Source organism: Pelecanus crispus, chromosome 4, assembly GCF_030463565.1.
Source record: "Pelecanus crispus isolate bPelCri1 chromosome 4, bPelCri1.pri, whole genome shotgun sequence".
NCBI lineage: Eukaryota > Metazoa > Chordata > Aves > Pelecaniformes > Pelecanidae > Pelecanus > Pelecanus crispus.
The window spans coordinates 77,317,233-77,334,666 of record NC_134646.1 but is presented as its reverse complement, the minus strand read 5'-3'; the positions used below and the strand labels follow the sequence as shown (position 1 = coordinate 77,334,666).

The 17,434-nt window shown below is 39.3% G+C and overlaps 1 protein-coding gene across 1 annotated transcript in view; it reads left to right on the top strand.

The window, feature by feature from the left end:
* Positions 1 to 16,053, top strand: part of CFAP99 (cilia and flagella associated protein 99) — a 59,343-nt gene extending 43,290 nt beyond the window's left edge. Inside the window, exons 14-16 of the mRNA XM_075709658.1 lie at positions 5,527 to 5,732; positions 13,418 to 13,580; positions 15,886 to 16,053. Coding sequence (XP_075565773.1) covers positions 5,527 to 5,732; positions 13,418 to 13,580; positions 15,886 to 16,053 — 537 coding nt within the window. The remainder of the gene's footprint in view (positions 1 to 5,526; positions 5,733 to 13,417; positions 13,581 to 15,885) is intronic.
* The last annotated feature ends 1,381 nt before the right edge of the window (positions 16,054 to 17,434 follow it).

Genomic DNA, 17,434 nt, shown 5'->3' with positions numbered 1-17,434 from the left:
TGTATATTGTATATGTTTCACACATTCAGAGGAATTGTGTACTGTATGCAGATATATTGCAGTCTGGAGGCATAGCATTAAGTATAATGACCCCATGACACAAAGGTTAGATCTGAACTGGAACTTTCACAAAGTTTATAAAATGAAAAATTCACCAGGAAGAATATTCTGATGGTAAGTGAAATCTTAGTCCCCTTGAACTTTCTTTGAATTTTGCCAATAGGATGGATCTGGGTTTCCCGATCTCTTTCAAAAAGAGACTGGCAAGTGATTACAACATGTTCTATCCATCTTCACAAATTCACAGATTTGTCAGTCCTGGGTGAGAACTGAATGAACGCAAAGTTTGGACTGAGGTACAGTTGTTCGTATTGCAGTGGTGATTGCCATGGTAATTAGCAAAATTAATTTCCTTTGCTTTCAAAACTGTCAACATTTAGGTATATGAAAGAGACTGTCAAGAGAACCCAAAACCTGCTGAGCTGTTATGCATGTACTGTGCAAATAACCTGTGTGTGTGTGTGGTTAAGTCTACAGTAAATGTATCCCAAACTTCTTGGGTTTACTATTGATGCACAACAACTGAGATTGCCTGAGACTGGGCTTTGCAATGCCCACTTTTGCAGATTTCCAGACTTAGGCAGCATCCGGAAATCTGTTATCTTGCCACTAAATCAGAGGCAGAGTAGCTGAAAGTACTCTTCCGTTTGTCTTATCCACACTGAAAGAATAACAACATAGAATAATATAAAACTGCAGTATCAATTTTAAATACAATCCTTTTGATTTTTTTCTTTCATGAATATGCAAATGAAGATCACAAATTAGAAAACATCCATGGCTAGTCTGCAGAAATCATACAGAAGGAACAGGTCTTCCTTCAATGGGGCTGTTGGAACAGTCAATCTGATGCTTTCGTTTTATCTCTTGCTCCTCTGAATAGAACTGAGCCATTAATTGATTCCAAAGCTACTTACTATCTTTGCAACCGCCAGGTAAATCCCCCATCTCACTTATCAGATTTTAGAACATATTTAATCTTAAAGTGTGAAATAAGTGAACAAGAATAAATTCAGCTCCCCAGATGTCCCATCCTCTTTTACTCTCTTTGGTTTCCTTTATGGCTGTCACCATCATTTCTCCACTTCTTTTCCAGCCAAAGGCGGCAATTCTCTTTATTTCAAATCCAGACTCACTCCACTCATTTGTGGAGAAATACTACTGAATCACAAAGGAAAAAGCAGGGAAAAAAGCGAAGAGTACAAAGAATTATTGTACACCACAGACACTGTAAACTGTCTGCATGGAAATGCCAAGAGGTACTCCAACCTATAGGTCTTTTACTGCTTCAGATAGAGTTGCACATGGTGTCAACCTTAAACAGAGCCCTTAGCTGGTCTCAGTGCACATTTGTTACCCAGATGATTCAGTCACAAGATGTAGGCTGCAAAGACAGAACAGTATGATGTAGTCGGATGTGGAAATGTCATTACTTCTTCAATCACAACAACTTCTGTAAAATGGTGCAGGCTCTCATTCAGGAAAATGAAGGTGACTGGAATGTCAGTACTTTCTTATTTTTGAACCTACTTCATTTCATTGCCACTTACAGTGGCTGTCAACCCCTCACATAGAGCTTCCACTGAAATACTGTTTGTTTCTAAGTACAGAATATGGCTTTAAATACATTTTCCCATCTAGCTCATCTCAAAAGACATAGCAGAAAAACACAGGTTTCAAGTCATATATGAAAAATTCATTAAGAATTCAAGCTTATCCTATGTGTAAGGTTACTAAAGTGTAAGGTTGCTGAAAATGGAGTGGCCATACAGGTCATATTGCAAGTACAAGAGAATGGACCTGAATATGTGTTAGAGGGATAAGGAATTGGCTGGATGGCCACATCGAAAGAGGTAAGTCAATGGCTTAATGTCCAAGTGGAAACCAGTAATGAGTTGTATCCCTCAAGGGTCTATACTGGGACCAATACTATTTACTATCTTCCCTAATGACATAGATAGTGGGATTAAGTGAACCCTCAGCAAGTTTGTGGATGGCACCAAGCTGGGTGGTGCAGTTCATCCACTTGAGGAAAGGGACCTTGACAGGCTTGAGGAGTGTGCCCATGTGAACATCATGAAGTTCAGCAAGGCCAAGAGCAAGGTCCTGCACCTGGGTCAGGGCAATCCCCAATATCAGTAGAGACTGGGGGATGAATTGACTGAGAATGCCCTGTAGCGAAGGACTTGGGGGTATTGGTAGATGAAAACTTCGGTGTGAGCTGGCAATGCATGCTTGCAGCCCTGAAAGCCGATCATATCCTGGGCTGCACGCTTCTTTTTAAGCGTGACCAGCAGGTCGAGGGAGGTGATACTCCCCCTCTACTCTGCTCTTGTGAGTCCCCACCTGGAGTATTGCATCCAGTTCTGGGGTCCCCAGCACAGGAAAGACATGGACCTGTTGGAGTGGGTCCAGAGGAGGCCACAAAAATGATCCGAGGGCTGGAGCACCTCTCCTATGAAGAAAGGCTGAGAGAGTTCGGATTGTTCAGCCTGGAGAAGAGAAGGCTGCAGGGAGACCTTATCGCAGCCTTTCAGTATATAAAGGGGCTTATAAGAAAGACAAAGATGTTTTACCAAGGCCTGTAGTGACAGGGCAAGGGGCAAGGAGCAATGGTTTGAAACCAAAAGAGGGTAGATTTAGTTTGGACGTAAGGCAGAAATTTTTTGCAAGGAGGTGATGAACCACTGGAACAGATTGCTCAGAGAAGTTGTGGATCCCCCCCTCCCTGGAAGTGTTCAAGGCCAGGTTGGATGGGGCTTTGAGCAACCTGATATAGTGAAAGATGTCCCTGCCCATGGCAGGGGCGTTGGACTAGATGATTTTTAAAGGTCTCTTCCAACCCAAATCGTTCTGATTCTATATCTCAGCTTCACAGTTCCCTTATACTCACTGTTACGATAGCACTCTGAGTGAATTAGCATACTTTTGGTGATAGCTTGCCCTGTTTTTTTCTTTCTACAAAAGGCTTTTTCAGACTTAGTGAAATTAAGTATGTGTCCATAAAATTCTCATTCATTCTTGTAAAGTACCCTGTTCTTCCCTTGATGGCACTTAAGCGGCTTGAACACCAGCATTATCTACTGCATGAGTACAGGACTTCTCATATTTTAGGAACCACTTCACTGTCTTCACTGAATATTTTTGAAATGCAGACACTCAAAATATGCAGCCTCTACCATTCTATGTTTCTATTCAGTTCTCTTTCCCAGACCTTTTCAGTGTCTGCTTGCCATGCTCAAACACTACCACTGGTATATATGCCCTGTTGTAAAACGTTTTCCTTTCACTTCCTGTGAATACAACTTGACAGTCATTGACTAGTTTAAATTAGAGGCAAGGGATTATAGCACTTGCTATTTGCAAATGCACTCTAAATTTAAATCTGAGAAGGAGATAAATAATCATTTACTGTTTCAGTAACCTATGGTAGTACATATTTTTCAAAGAGATGCAAAAATAAAGGCTGCTTAATATTGAACTCTTTTATCAATCTTCTACTGATGCTGCTGGTCACTATTGTTTAGCTCATGTTTGGTACACAGGAGGAGCATGAAAGCAGAAACCACTGAGGCAAAATCGAAGAGTCAGATTTTAGGTGAATAAACAGTGATGATCTCCTCTTACTGACTCAACTTTTGGAGCTTTAGAAAGAGAAGCTATGGGGACCAAATCTGCAGGAGATTGGAAACTCTTGGAATTCTTGGAAATCTTGGAGGAGTCCCCAGGGATGGCCACCCAAGACACGTTCTCCTTCACTGATGAGCTTATATCATTAGATTCTCCAGACTGACTCAATAATAATCCCTATTAAGCACCAATGTTGTAGCAGCAGAGAGCTAAGCCTGGTTATTTGTTGTACTCGGTTTTGTGGTTTTATTGCCCCTGCCCCACCTTACTGTTTTCTTCATCTCTCTTGGCCTTCCCCCTGTTTCATGGACCCACTGCTCTGAACAGCCAGAGAATGGTCACTGGAGGACAAATACCTGACTAGGCTGCTTAGATGGCATCCCAGACCAGAGAAGAGGGGCTGGACCCAGGTCAATTCTTGCAACCAAACTGACAATCTGAGCATCTATCTATGACAGAGCATCCTCCTCTTTTCCTGGTTTTTTTTTTCCTTCCCCTTCATGTTCTGTTTTGTGAAATGCTCAAAAGCAGAAAGACAACTACTATTCTGTCAACAATTTGCTCAGTCTTTAATACAAGGGCTTTTTTCTCCTGCTAAAAAGGATTGCTTGAAATAATGAAGGCTCTTTAACGGAATAATTAAAAGGATTTTAGTGAGTTTTACTTACATATGTTTATCATTACCACTTAATTTCAGTCTGAGAAGTACAATTTGGAAGACTGATTGTTCTTTTGGATTTCACCCCCACCCCACCCCCGTCACTATGGAACTCAGTAGAGCAAGGTCTTTGTGATTAAAATCCTACCCAGTGTTCCACTCTTAATGTTATACAACTGTATAGCAAGGGTCAGGTTAGCATCTTGACTTCCTGCACCCATATATTCCATTATAACATGCCATGGTACAAGATACACACCAAAAATGTGTACCAAAACTGTGTTGAGATAGACAGAAGAATATTAGTTGGTGTGAAATGGATTACATTTTGCAAAGAAAGCTACACAGAAGCTCAGTATTTGTGTGGGTTTATGCAAGTTTTCCATATATGCAGATGTATATAGTGTAGACATAAGGAAAGAAAGAGTATATGTAAGAGCAAGGGCTGAAAACCTAAAGTGTTTACAAATCTGGTTAGAAACGATCTGTCTTCGTATGCAAACTAAGGTGCAGAAGTCTCTCATTACATCTCAGAATCAGGCTCATTATCACTCTCATTAAGAAGTGGATTTTGAAAAGCCTTCATTAAACATTCAGGTTTGAATGTTTTAACTTTGGCCATTAAGATCTGAATTTCCTGGGTACAAAGCATTGTTTAGCCCTAGTCTTTTCAGATAAAAATAGCAGATGCCATCATAGATCAAATCCATAATCTGGAAATAGATAAATACAAAAAAATGCATATTTTTTAGTGTAAAGTCTGTTCTGGTTTTGCAAACTAAAAAATACACAGTTTTACACATTTAAAAACTGCAAAAGTCTTATTAAAACTAAAAGATAAGTCAACTAAATTTTCCTGGACAGTAAATACATTGTATTTATGATTAATCTACTGTGTATTTCAATGCTTTTTCATGAAATGTTTTATGAGCCTTGTGTTTTTACACATACGAAAGGTAAGCTCTATACCTTAAAACCAGCTTGTAAATAACATTTTAGAATCATAGAATCATAGAATCGTTTAGGTTGGAAAAGACCTTTAGGGCCAACCCTATCTTTCTTGAAGTCAAAATATATTCAGCATGATTTGGAACACAATCAAAATATTCTGGTTTTACTCATTTACTCTCCCCTTGGTATTTACAGTGTTATTTAAACCTATATTTCATGTTCTCTAGACTGGTGGCCATGGTTTAATTTGTGAAATGTCAATAGTGGAACTACGTGAACGCCTCGCTCTACTCAGAGAAGCACAGAAGGCAGCAGAGGAAGAGAAGAGAGACCAGATAATTCATGAAAAACAAGCTAAGGAACAACTTCTTCTAGACAAACTGGACCAGATTTCCCTGTGCAGAGCAGAACTTGGACGAGCAGCTGCTTTAAAGTCAGTATAAACCAGCATGTGACATTTAAGACATTGGAACTTTGTTAATATTTTGCTAGCCCCTTGAGGAGAAAAACAAGTAGACGGCAAAATACTGCCCTTTTATAAATCAGTGTGACTTTTGTCAAGGATTACACCGGGGCCAGAATTTCCTTTTTATTGAAAATAATTTGCATCAGATTTAACAAGTCTTTTTCATCATTTTGAATTTATCGTTGAAGACACTCTGTAAGCTAGTGTTGACAGTATTGCCCCAGGACTCAGAGCCAATATTACATATTGAGAAAGAAGTTCTGCCTTTCTTCTGTTCCTTTTCAGCTAATCAGAACTAATTTGATTTTATTAGAATCATTCTAGCTTGCTACTTAAAGCAGTTTCTCATTTTCATTAAACCAATAATTACGGCTGTAGTTTGCTTCCTTGAACTTCATTTGTTGTGTGAAAAGGCAGGCCTTATTTTAGAAGTTAAAATATTTTAGGAAGGAGATTTTCTGATAACAACAATAAGTTAGAAATCATATATATTATAGCAGTAGATCAAAGAGAAGAATCTTTGCTTACAGGCTCTCTGATCAAATTTTGTATTCATTATTCATATTTATTATTCATTATCATATTTATTATTCATTGTCATAAAGGATCCATAACCATCACAGATGTTTCACATATGCAGAAGACAGGTCCCTTCCACAGAGAGTTTAAAATCTAAGTTAATGTTATTTACAAATAAAGCTGAGCAGGAAGAAAGCCTGTGTAAAAGTGTAAAATATGGCACACCTCTTGATCTTATGCCATTTTTACTGCATCCTGACTATTTGCCATTGTTTTCTCACAAGTTGTCTTTCACCTTTTCCCTTATGTGAGTTTGAGAGGTTAGTCCTTGTCTTGCCATATTTATTTTGCAAACAGACGTTCAGGCTGACATTCTGAAGACATATTCTATCAGGCTAAAAACACATCTTTAGATTCTATGTATCTTAGATTTGTGTTTATTGCTGAGATACCAAAGGTGGCTTCTTAAGAGTTAAATTCATGTAATTGATTTATCGTCCAGTTCTAAATCTCAATTACAGAAGGCAGTATTGATGTATGCATTTAACTAGTTTTCACTAGTCCCAGCTCTAATTTGGTTTGTTGATGATAGTTCATCTCCAAAGACTGGGGGTTTACTGTGTTAGCACTTAAGAAGATAGTTTAATGAATCAATAACTGCAGCTGCAGTGGATTGACTGCATAGATCAGTGACCCTCTCTTCTATGGCATATATCGAGAACAGATTTTAAGACTAAAGAACCTGAAATGGAGTTGGAGCTGGAAATACACTCTCATCGCTAAACATTCCCTGTTGTGAAAGCCTGTGGGAGCAACTCAAGTCACCACTTTCCACTAGAGATGCAAACTAGGCATTAAGAACTTGTATACTACATAAAACCTGCTTCACTAGTAACTACTTAAAGAATCATTTGTTATGCTAGATGTGCAGTCTGTGAATTTTGTATAGTGCTGGGTTTCTTTAAAATAGACTCTTTAGCTTAATTTAGATCTAAAACTGTTCTGATTCTGAAATAAGCTATGCTTGAATGAGAAGCTAACTTTGATTCACTTTTTGTCCTGACATTTGAAATGTTTTTTAGAACAGACCAGCATGCCAAAGATGGTAGAATGCAAATTAAATTAAACACTTAATTTGCAAGCTTCTACTCAGACTCATGATAAGTAATACAGTAATTTTAATGGAGCCCTGTTTGCTCTCCAAATAAAGAAAATATAAAGTTTCATTATAGATGTTATAAGACATTTCCTTTCATGGCTCCCAGGCAATCTATGTACATAACTTGGGAGTATCTACTATAAAGAGGCATCATCAAAGTATACCAGAAATATTGTTCTTTGGGAGTTTATTTAATGCATTTTCATCTAGAATGCAAATCCGTGGTGTTATTTCTATTAATATAGAAGTATGACGTGCTGGCCTATTTACAAATGCTAGACACTTTGCTGCAGCTTTTATTTCTCTCTAAACAAACTATCGACTTTGTGTGTTAAACCTGATTTACAAATTTTGAATCCTGAAATATCTATCAAGTCAATGTGAGTGATTAATTGCTTGGCTTGTATTATTGATATGCTACACAGGAGATGTAAAAAGCAAATTTTTATGTTTACAAAATTAATTCATAATTATAGCAATAGAACAGCAAATCTTACCAATGCTCTTCATAAGATAGCCTTATGCATCAATAGGAAATTACATGTTGTATCTTAAATGGCATTATGTTGAAGGCTACTGCTAATTGGCTAAAGTATGGCAGCTAAGCTTTGCTAAACAAATGTGCTTTAGTTAGTGTCAGCTGGAGTTTAATTGGGTCCCTACCAAGCAGGTTCCTTTCAATGTCATTTACAAACAGACATACATCAACACAAAAGCAGCACATTGAGCAAGCATATAATGAGCCATATTAAACAAAATAGGAAATGGAACATGAAAAATTACAGAAACATCAGCCTTTAATAGACTGCAAGCCATGACATCCATCACAGCAGTGGCTTTCTGGGTGCTTGCAGAACACTTCAGAATCAATTCAGTATATACGCAGGACGTCCCTTTAATTGTTAGAATTTCACACAGTTTGAAAGTCAGCACTGGCATATGACATGGACAAACATTTGAGTTCTCAGCTTTCGAACATGAGCACCAAAACATTTATGAGCATTTGAATACGTGCTAATGTACTAAAGTTACGTGCCTGTATGCTTCAGGTACAATTCCCTTTCATTTCAGTGAGGCTGTATCTATTACTCGAAGTAGTTTAATGCACTAAGAATCAAGCAACAGATCAAACCATTTGGTGCTGAGGCTCCCTCCATCCACATTATCTGTGGTTTGGGGGGGGTTACTTTGGGCTGGATTTATTCTGGTCTTGGGACTGCATGTTCTCCCCATTCATGTGGTTTAAAGCTGTCCAGAGGAAAGTTCTCTCACAGAACTTCACCTACTCAATTCCTCACTTCTCTGCAAGCCCATCCAGTGAAGACCACACTATCCTTTTGTTTGTCTCACGTAGGTGGCAGCAGCACATCCACATCCCCACCAGCCACCGCCACATATGTAAGGTACAGAGAAGCCAGCCTTATTTATGTTTTTGCTCATGTTCCTGCCTTGTTTATTTTCCTGCTCATTTTCAAGTGACACGATGATACCTGCTGCCCGAGCTTCCTCCCCTCTCCAAGTCAGGGCAACATCCAGATGAAGGTAGCAGCTGCTGTTCCAGGGTGACACTCTGAACTGACACTAATCCTCCTTGACTTCCTTGATATATGAGGAAGAAGAATCAGAAAATAGTTACGGGGAACAAGATGCACAGACTCCCACCAACACAAAAGTTTACTACATCTCCATCTCGCACGGTGGTGATGGTGTAGCGTGATGCTGGGGTCTTGGCACTGGATTCCAAACGATGGTGTGTTTGCCAAGGTGGCAAAGCACTCCTGTACCTTCCTGCCACTGCCAGTGCTCAAACCCCTCCTTGACAAGGCGTGCTGACCACTCACTGGTGTAACACCTCTCTCTTGGCCTGAACTGGGGAGGGGTGGAAACTGTGAGGGCAGCTGTGGCAGGAGGACAAGGGGGAAGGCTGGTCATGAGGCGGGAGAGAAGACCAAGCAGAAGGGAGGGTTATGGATGGGCGACTGTGACGGTCCTTTCCAAGTTGAACAAGCTGCCCAAAGCAGGTGTTCCCTGGAGTGTCCAGGTCTGACTTAGGGGGTCAAAGGCCTTCTGGGTGAGGAGGGGAGAATGGACCTCGATCCTCAAAAACCTGGGAGACACCCTGGCAGCACAATCCTGTGGTGCAGCACACAACTGAGGGCAGGGGCAGACAGCACATGGAGGTGGAAAGATGTAACAGGGGAACATGGGCCATGCTATCCCTGTATGTGGCTGTTGCTTCAAATCTTCAAAACCATAGCCTAAAATAATGAAAAAAGCTGAATAATTAGCAATGTAAGGGACTTTGGTTTGGTACTTCATAATATCTGTGATTTCATGAATTTCACAAATTTCATAAATACTTAGAGTTCTGTATGTGTTTGCAATAAGGAAGTAAGATTCAGTTTCTCAGTCCCTACTGCTGGTAATGAGTTCTGCACTAGCACTGAAACAGAAGGAGGAAATTTATCAGCAATGATGGATTGGAAATTTAAATATGTGAAGTGAGGCTGTAAAGAAGACAGAGCCAGGCTCTTCTCAGTGGTGAGCAATGAGAGGACAAGAGGTACAAGAGGAAACACAGGAGGTTCCCTCTGAACATCAGGAAATACTTTCTTACTGTGAGGGTGACCGAGCACTGGCACAGGTTGCCCACAGAGGCTGTGGAGTCTCCATCCTTGGAGATACTCAAAAGCCGTCTGGACACGGTCCTGGGCAACCGGCTCTAGGTGGCCCTGCTTGAGCATGTGGGGGTGGACAAAATGACCTTCAGAGGTCTCTTCCAACCTCAACCATTCCATGATTCTGTGAATGAACTTTGATTATACAGCTTCATAATCTTTATTTCAAATGAGGACAACACTGTTATGAATAACAATCACTTCCACACCTAAAATCAGGTGCTTAATAAGTAAATTGTTTTGGAATGGAGTCAGATTTTGAGTGCTTAAATCCCTCACATTAGTACAAAATAGTAATCAATCTAATAGTGCAGTGTTATTAAATGTCAAAATAATGATGCCCTTAACAGTGAACTGTTAACAGTTCAATACATTCATTTTCCTCAGTGCAGTAACTAAGAATTATATAGTGCAGGACAGAAAAAAGGCAAGGTACTGTGAAGTACAGACAGCCCTAGTCACTGAGACTGAGAGTATGAGAAAATAAAAAAAATTGTTTATTGCACTATAAGGCAATCCTACTTCTGCTTTTAAAAATATATTTGTGTTTATTGCACAAGACTCCATTTTGTAAAGTGAGCTTAGAAATACAGTCCTAGCTGCTTAAGTTGATATTTTGGTGCCTAGAATGGTCAAGGAGCTATTTTTACTCCATCTTCACATTCAAGCATCTCATTTCATTCCTTACCACTAAAAGGTACTTCCTGACAAGGTCACTAAGCAAAAACTAGAGTTTGTTAAACCATTTCAAATACATACAGACTTCAAAAATATTACAAATTTTTTCAAAGTCTTTGGCAGGGAAATATTTTTTTAATTATGGCAGACTCACAAAAGGGACGCAAGACTCTTGTCTGAGACCAAAAGAAAAGAAAGTTAACAAATTTGCTTTTGGACCAAAGATTTGACATTACAGTTTAGGAACTAGTACGATTCTTAAAGATTGGTTTTCATTCAAGGTGCTCATTCAATGCCAGTAGCTGGTAAATAAACTTAATAGTAAAATTAAAATTATTTCTGCATTTTTTTTCATAAATTATCACATAATTTTCTGTTGAATCTGGAGAGGATTTTTCTAACTATGTACTACCCCATTCTGACTGGCTGTTACCTGACTTCGTTAGGAAATACATGATATGGGGTGACAGAGATCATATGAGATTTTTCTGTCTTGAGTCCTGAAAGTTCGCAACTGACCATCACAGAAAAACAGAATTTTAAAATTTCTCTTTTCATTCCTTCCCCTCTTTGAGTTTCTGTTATAATGTGGTATGGCATCTGAAAATCTATGGGATTGGCAGCTTTTTGGAATAGTGTAGATGACTGGCACATGACTTCATGTAGAAGAGGACTGCATGTTAGTCTGAGGATAAGCAACTATTTACAATGTTAATTCAGAAGCAGCTGCTGCTCCTTCATGATGTTAAACCTCTTGCCATATTTCCTGCAATTGTATTTACAAGAATCTGGATTTGCATGTAATGAAAGGGTTTGTGGCTTATTCCCACTGACAATATTTGATCATCAAGTGTTTACATAAAACCTTATTGTTATATTCCCCTATATCCCTTGGAATGCAATGCCTTGTTACAATGCAAATAGACATAATCCACGTTCTCAATTAATTAGATTAGATCTCTTTAATTAGATTAAATGATAGTACATAATTTTTAGATTTATAGAATAGTGTTAAAAATTCATCTCAGCATAGCAGAGTATGTCACAGTACTAAAGAGGATAAGGAAGTGTTATCCTAACAGATAGCATGACACAAACAGCAGAGAGGTTCGGGAAGTGTCTCAGGAAAGCAACTGGAAATGAGAAGCCAAGCTAAACTGTGCCTCTTATTTAGAGTTGAGAGTCACATTTCAGAATGTAACACGGGTCAAATCGCCCCTTCATCCAGCTCCTGAGGATTTTGGGAACTGTAGTCCAGAATGGCTGCTCTGAAGAATACCTGCTGTTACAGGGAGGTTTCTATCAGCAAAGATGACACTAACAAAGCAGACAAAAGCCATCTCTCCCAAGATGAAATTAGTGTTTGGATCCCTGGAATCTTGATACAGGCACTTTTTAAGGCAAATTGGTGGTTTTAGCATCAGAGGGAACTTCTTCCGTCTTCCCCTTCCTCCAGCTCCTTGAGAAGAGTGTGCCTTATACTGAAAACACTATGGTATAAGACCCAAGAGACAAGGGAAGAGTTCTGTTGTAAAACATTTCCAAGGGGCAGCCTGTCTGTGAAATTAGTCCTGCCACCAACAGAGTACAGTTGCAGGTTCGGCTGAACAATGCCCCAGTGCACCCTGCACTTGCTCATTTGGAGTCTTAATCTGGTTTCCAGTAAAAGCAATTGTAATGTTGTACTGCCGCAATGTAACGGGACCATTTACAAAACTACCCTTGCCAACTGAGAGACGGCATCAGGTCCCACCTGATTGTAAATTATATAGTTAGTATATTCTTTGGTAGATCTGACACTTACTTCAGCTCTGAATTTGGCCAGAGAATCACAGCTGCTCATGACATAATATTAATACTACAGCTTGATCATACTGAGCCAAATTCAAGGGCAATATTGAATAAAAGAGAAAGTTGGATGTTAAGTGAATCCCTATGCAAGGTGGTGTAACCTACATGAAGAAGTTGTGAGTAAATTGTGCCATTTGGGTGAAAGTAAGCAAATGAAATGTAAACTCCAGAGGACAGAAAAGTAGCTACAATAGAAGTAAAAAGGGGGAAGACTATGTGATAACCTATCTCTTATGCCTTACTTTTATGCTGCACATGGTGCTATCAATTTATGCTCACCTAGACCCGCTAACCTTAATTAATAATACATCACCATCCCATAGATTCTGAATCTGGGCATTGAGATTACACAGAAAAGAATATCTTTCATTTGCCAAGGACTACAGCAATCGAGATGAATACTAATGATCATATAAGGAAAACTCCATAGTTCTCACAAGCAAAAAGCTGCAGTATTATCACAGGTTTTGCACATGCTTTTTCTGAAGAATGTCATGTCAGGCTTGAAATACTTCAGATATTGTCATCATGGCATCCTGTGGGAAGAAATTATTCTATACTGTTTAGTAATGCTGTTCTGTAAACAACAAGAAGCAAGTTGTGAATACCACATTTATTGAGCTATGTGATTTAAACCTGTTTTGAGCCTAGCTGGTTCCCAGAAGCAAGAGAAAATTCATTATTATCAAGATAATATATGCTCAGATGGATTTGTTCTGTGGGTTGATATTATTTTACCTTCTCATCGCTTCTTTTTGATTTTGCAGGCAAGAAGAAAAGAAAAGAAAGTCCCAGTCTGGTGAAAGGCCTGTGAAAGATGAACGCATTTTAAACCTGCAGAAAAAGATTGTAGAAAAAACAACGGAGCGTAAAAAGCAAGCAGGACTCTTAAAGATTACCCCCCAGAAAACCAGCATCGCGTCAAGGAAGGTCTGGGAGTTAGATAAGGAGAGAAGCTCTGCCATAGACCTGCTGTTCGCAGAGCTTTGCTCAGCTGCCAGCACTGGCGGGGGGCAGAGGCAGATGATGCCATACATGCCCGGCAATAACAACTCCCTGCTTCCTCCATAGGCACGAATTTCCAAACCATGGCCTTGACCTCGCCTTCTTGTCACACATTCTGCTACCTCAGAGCAGGGCTCATCCATACGACACTCAGCTTCCCACTTTTATTGCCACACGCTCTCATCCCATAGAAACAGCACCTTACCCCGTGTCTCTAACTCTTGTCTTTCCCAGCTTCCTATCACACACATCCCATTGCACCAAACCGGGATGCTCGCCCCCTCTCTCACCCAAGGCATGTTCCAGTTCATCATTCCCATAGTTTTCACTTCGCCTTTCCTCAGCCCGGTCCCACAACATCGGATGGAAGCACAGTAGCCCTGTAGGCTTTATGCTGGTTCACACTGGTTGTGTTTCCTTGGCAAGTGTCTAAAGACGAGCGGCAAGGACCTGCTGCTCCTGCTGCCGCCTCTGCCACTGCCTCATGCATGCCTAACGTTTAGAAGCGGTTCGCATACCAGCAATAGCACATGTACCACAGCATATGGAACGCTGCAGTGAACAGTCATGATGGGATCACTTTTTAAAAGCTCTACTAGCCCAATGTAAAATTAGAACTAAATCTCCCAATCTGTTAAAATAATAGCTCTTTACCTGTTTTGGGAGAAAGTTAGATGAAGCTGAATTCAGTGAAGAGGAAAACTGTATTTTTCAAGTGTGTATAGTTTAAAAATCAAAATAGCGCAATCTTTCAGGGTATCAATGTTTGCTGCCTTCAGAATTGCCATTTCAGGCAAGCAAAACATGTAGGTGCTTATGTAGACAACTAGGTCTATCTCTTTTAGCAAAGAAAACATTGGAGACCTATTTGAGGAAAGCATTTCCTACATTGGGATGGCTTTCTGAACTGAGGTTTTGAACACATGCTTAAACACTTTGCTAAATGGAGTCCAGAGTAAAGTAGAAGCAATAAATGCAGACTTCAAAGGAAAGCAGGCATATAATTACGAATGTGAGACATTTTTTAAAATAAAGAGAAATTATAAATTCACAGCTAGAATTTTTGACTACCTGATGTGGGTCTGTGTGAGTGCTCTGGTGTCATATGAATGAGCAAAAAAGCCAGGGTTTGAAAGTTGTTTTGATGATAGATTTTGTCTTGTTCTTGAGCTTAACTTTACACAGTGAGTCTCTAAAGATGTCACAGTGCTTTTGTTTATGTTCTGCTCAAATGTAAAAAAAGACATCACTAAAGACATTTTCTTACATCTGTTTAAAAAAAAGAAAAAAAAAATGGAAAAAAATCAAGGTTACTATAAATTATTTAGCTGTTTTGGTGTATCTTCCATCAGTGCTGTTCAGCTCTGCATGAACCTATCCAAATGCTACTACAGGGAAGTGGCTTGATTCTGGTCAGATATGTTCAGCTGCATTTTTATTCTAGTTGAACTGCCTGTTGCTGAAAATAGTGTTAGTGTGACTATAGGAGAAAATCCTCCCTTAGTTATAATGCAATAGGTATCTGGCATTCAGTTTGTACTGCTACCTTTTAGGTTCCTCAATAAGTAACCCCTTGTATTAAAGTTCCAAGTCCAGATTGTGGCTTCAGTTACATTTCTGATGGCCCTTTCAGCCCAATGGGTTGTGCTGATTTAAGTTAAGGTAACATTTGTTTATAAATTACTATTACATTCTTAATAAAACAGAATTTGTATCGCAATTTGGAAAACTAACCATAACAAAAATTACCATTAATGAAAAAAATGTATTTTTCTACCATTTTAAGCAAAGAATCAGATGAAAAAGTAGCAGTTTTCTGTTTGTTCTGAGCTTTTTTGGGAATGCTCCCATGTGAACCCAGCTTTTGAATCAGCAAACCAGTAGAGTCTGATAGAATGTGTGCAACTCTTCATTTATGGCTTCAAGAATAAACTGTTGCAAAGAAAGAACATAAGGTAGCAGCATTGGAGCAACCATCCAGATGTAGTTTTATCTTGATTTAACATTTTGTGCAGTGTTGCAGCTGTGTTTAACTCATCTTAAACTCGGCAACCCACTCAAGTTACCATTCTATTCATCACGCCCAGTTTGATGTTGACAGGTTTCCCAATCATGTTAGCAAATGAACTGTGTCGCCAGCCAGCCAGATTATCAAATAGAAGTTCAGTTATCCTTTAAAGAGAACCACTATAGTCTCTGCAGTCTGATCATCTGTGTGTCTTTTCTGCAGGATTCTTTGCAATGGAACCATTGGAAAGAACTGGAAGCAAGTCGGGAACGACAGTTCAGGATCCTTCAGCGTGGCTTCATGGCCAGAGAAACAGCTCAGAAAATGGCTGCCTATGAGGCAGCAAGAAGTGGAGCCACAGTCTGTATCTTGCGCTCTGAAGTAAAATAAAATACATTTGGAACAAATTCAGGCCTGCTGGAAATCTCCCAGTGTGTCTATTTACTACAAGGTTGAATTTTAATCTTTATTTCACCTTTACAGTGTGATTAGAAAAATTTGGGTCATACAGCGAAAATAGAATAAAAACGTGTTAATTTTTTTGTAATGGACTTTTATTTTTAAGCTATAATGATGCTTTTTTTTCCTGTCAGAATCAAAAACTTTAAGAAACCAAAACCTTACCATCAGAGCTCCTACAGCAGAATGGCAAATATCTGGGTAAGAGTGTTGAGATCTGTATTTCTGTTATCATTGTATACTATGCCATAGTTTGCTATGCTTCTCTTCCAAAAGAATAAAAATGAGGGCAAAAACCAAGAAACATTTGTTTATATATACATCTTTTCAGAAGGCATGGTCAGCCAAAGTTCCTGAAACATCTTCTTATGTGGCAGTAACTGCGTGTAAGAGGATCACCAGTGTCAACACTGGCATTAGAGGATGAGGAGAAAACTGTTTAGAAGGTTTAGATGATGTGATAGCCTCCAGGAGCCAAGTCTAGATTCAGTGACCCAGACAGACCATCCCTCTATTTGCAGGTGTGAATCTCTTCAGTCTTTAAACAGTGGCAGGAGAACATAACTTGATCTCTTTTAGGGAGCTGCTTCCAGAAAAAGTCAAAATTCTGTTACTCACCTAGAAGATAATTTGCCCTCTATGACAATTTCTATACTGTGTAAAACAGCCTTGAAATCACAAGACTTACTCTAGGCACAAAGCCAAGGAGGATATAAATCTGAATTAAAATCTGCACAACAGTAAGACTATGTAATGTATTTCTATTTTAACTCAATGCCAGTTACTAAGTGTTTAATTATGGCTATTGCAAATATTTAAATTGAAGGAGACCGTCACTGACATTAGTCAGGCATCTGCTTTTAACGCTCTCACTTTTTACTGAAGGAACCCTAAAGGAATTCTTTTGTTGCCACCTAGCTGTGAAGATCACTTCCACAAGTTGATAAAATGTACTTTATTTTTCATTCAGAATAAATGCTAGGGTAATGCTAGGGTAGCCCCTGAAAGTAATGTAGGACTCATGCTCAGTAGGAAGAGTTAAGGAACATAGGAGAGTGAAAAGAAGGACTACAGAGAAGAGGGAACTATGACACTATGTCTAGTAGGGGATTGTAATAGCTTAAAAAGAAAAACCCTTGGTGGCAGGGAGTTTATCTTCCTTTGTGGTTGTTCAGCATTCTGTTGCATTGTATTCCAGAACAACAAAGCCAAGTGATGACTGTAACACCTCAGTTTTCCAGCATCCAGCAATTAACAGGGCTGCCAGTCATGGTCTGGGATATTACATAGCTGAATAGTTCCTCTTAAACCC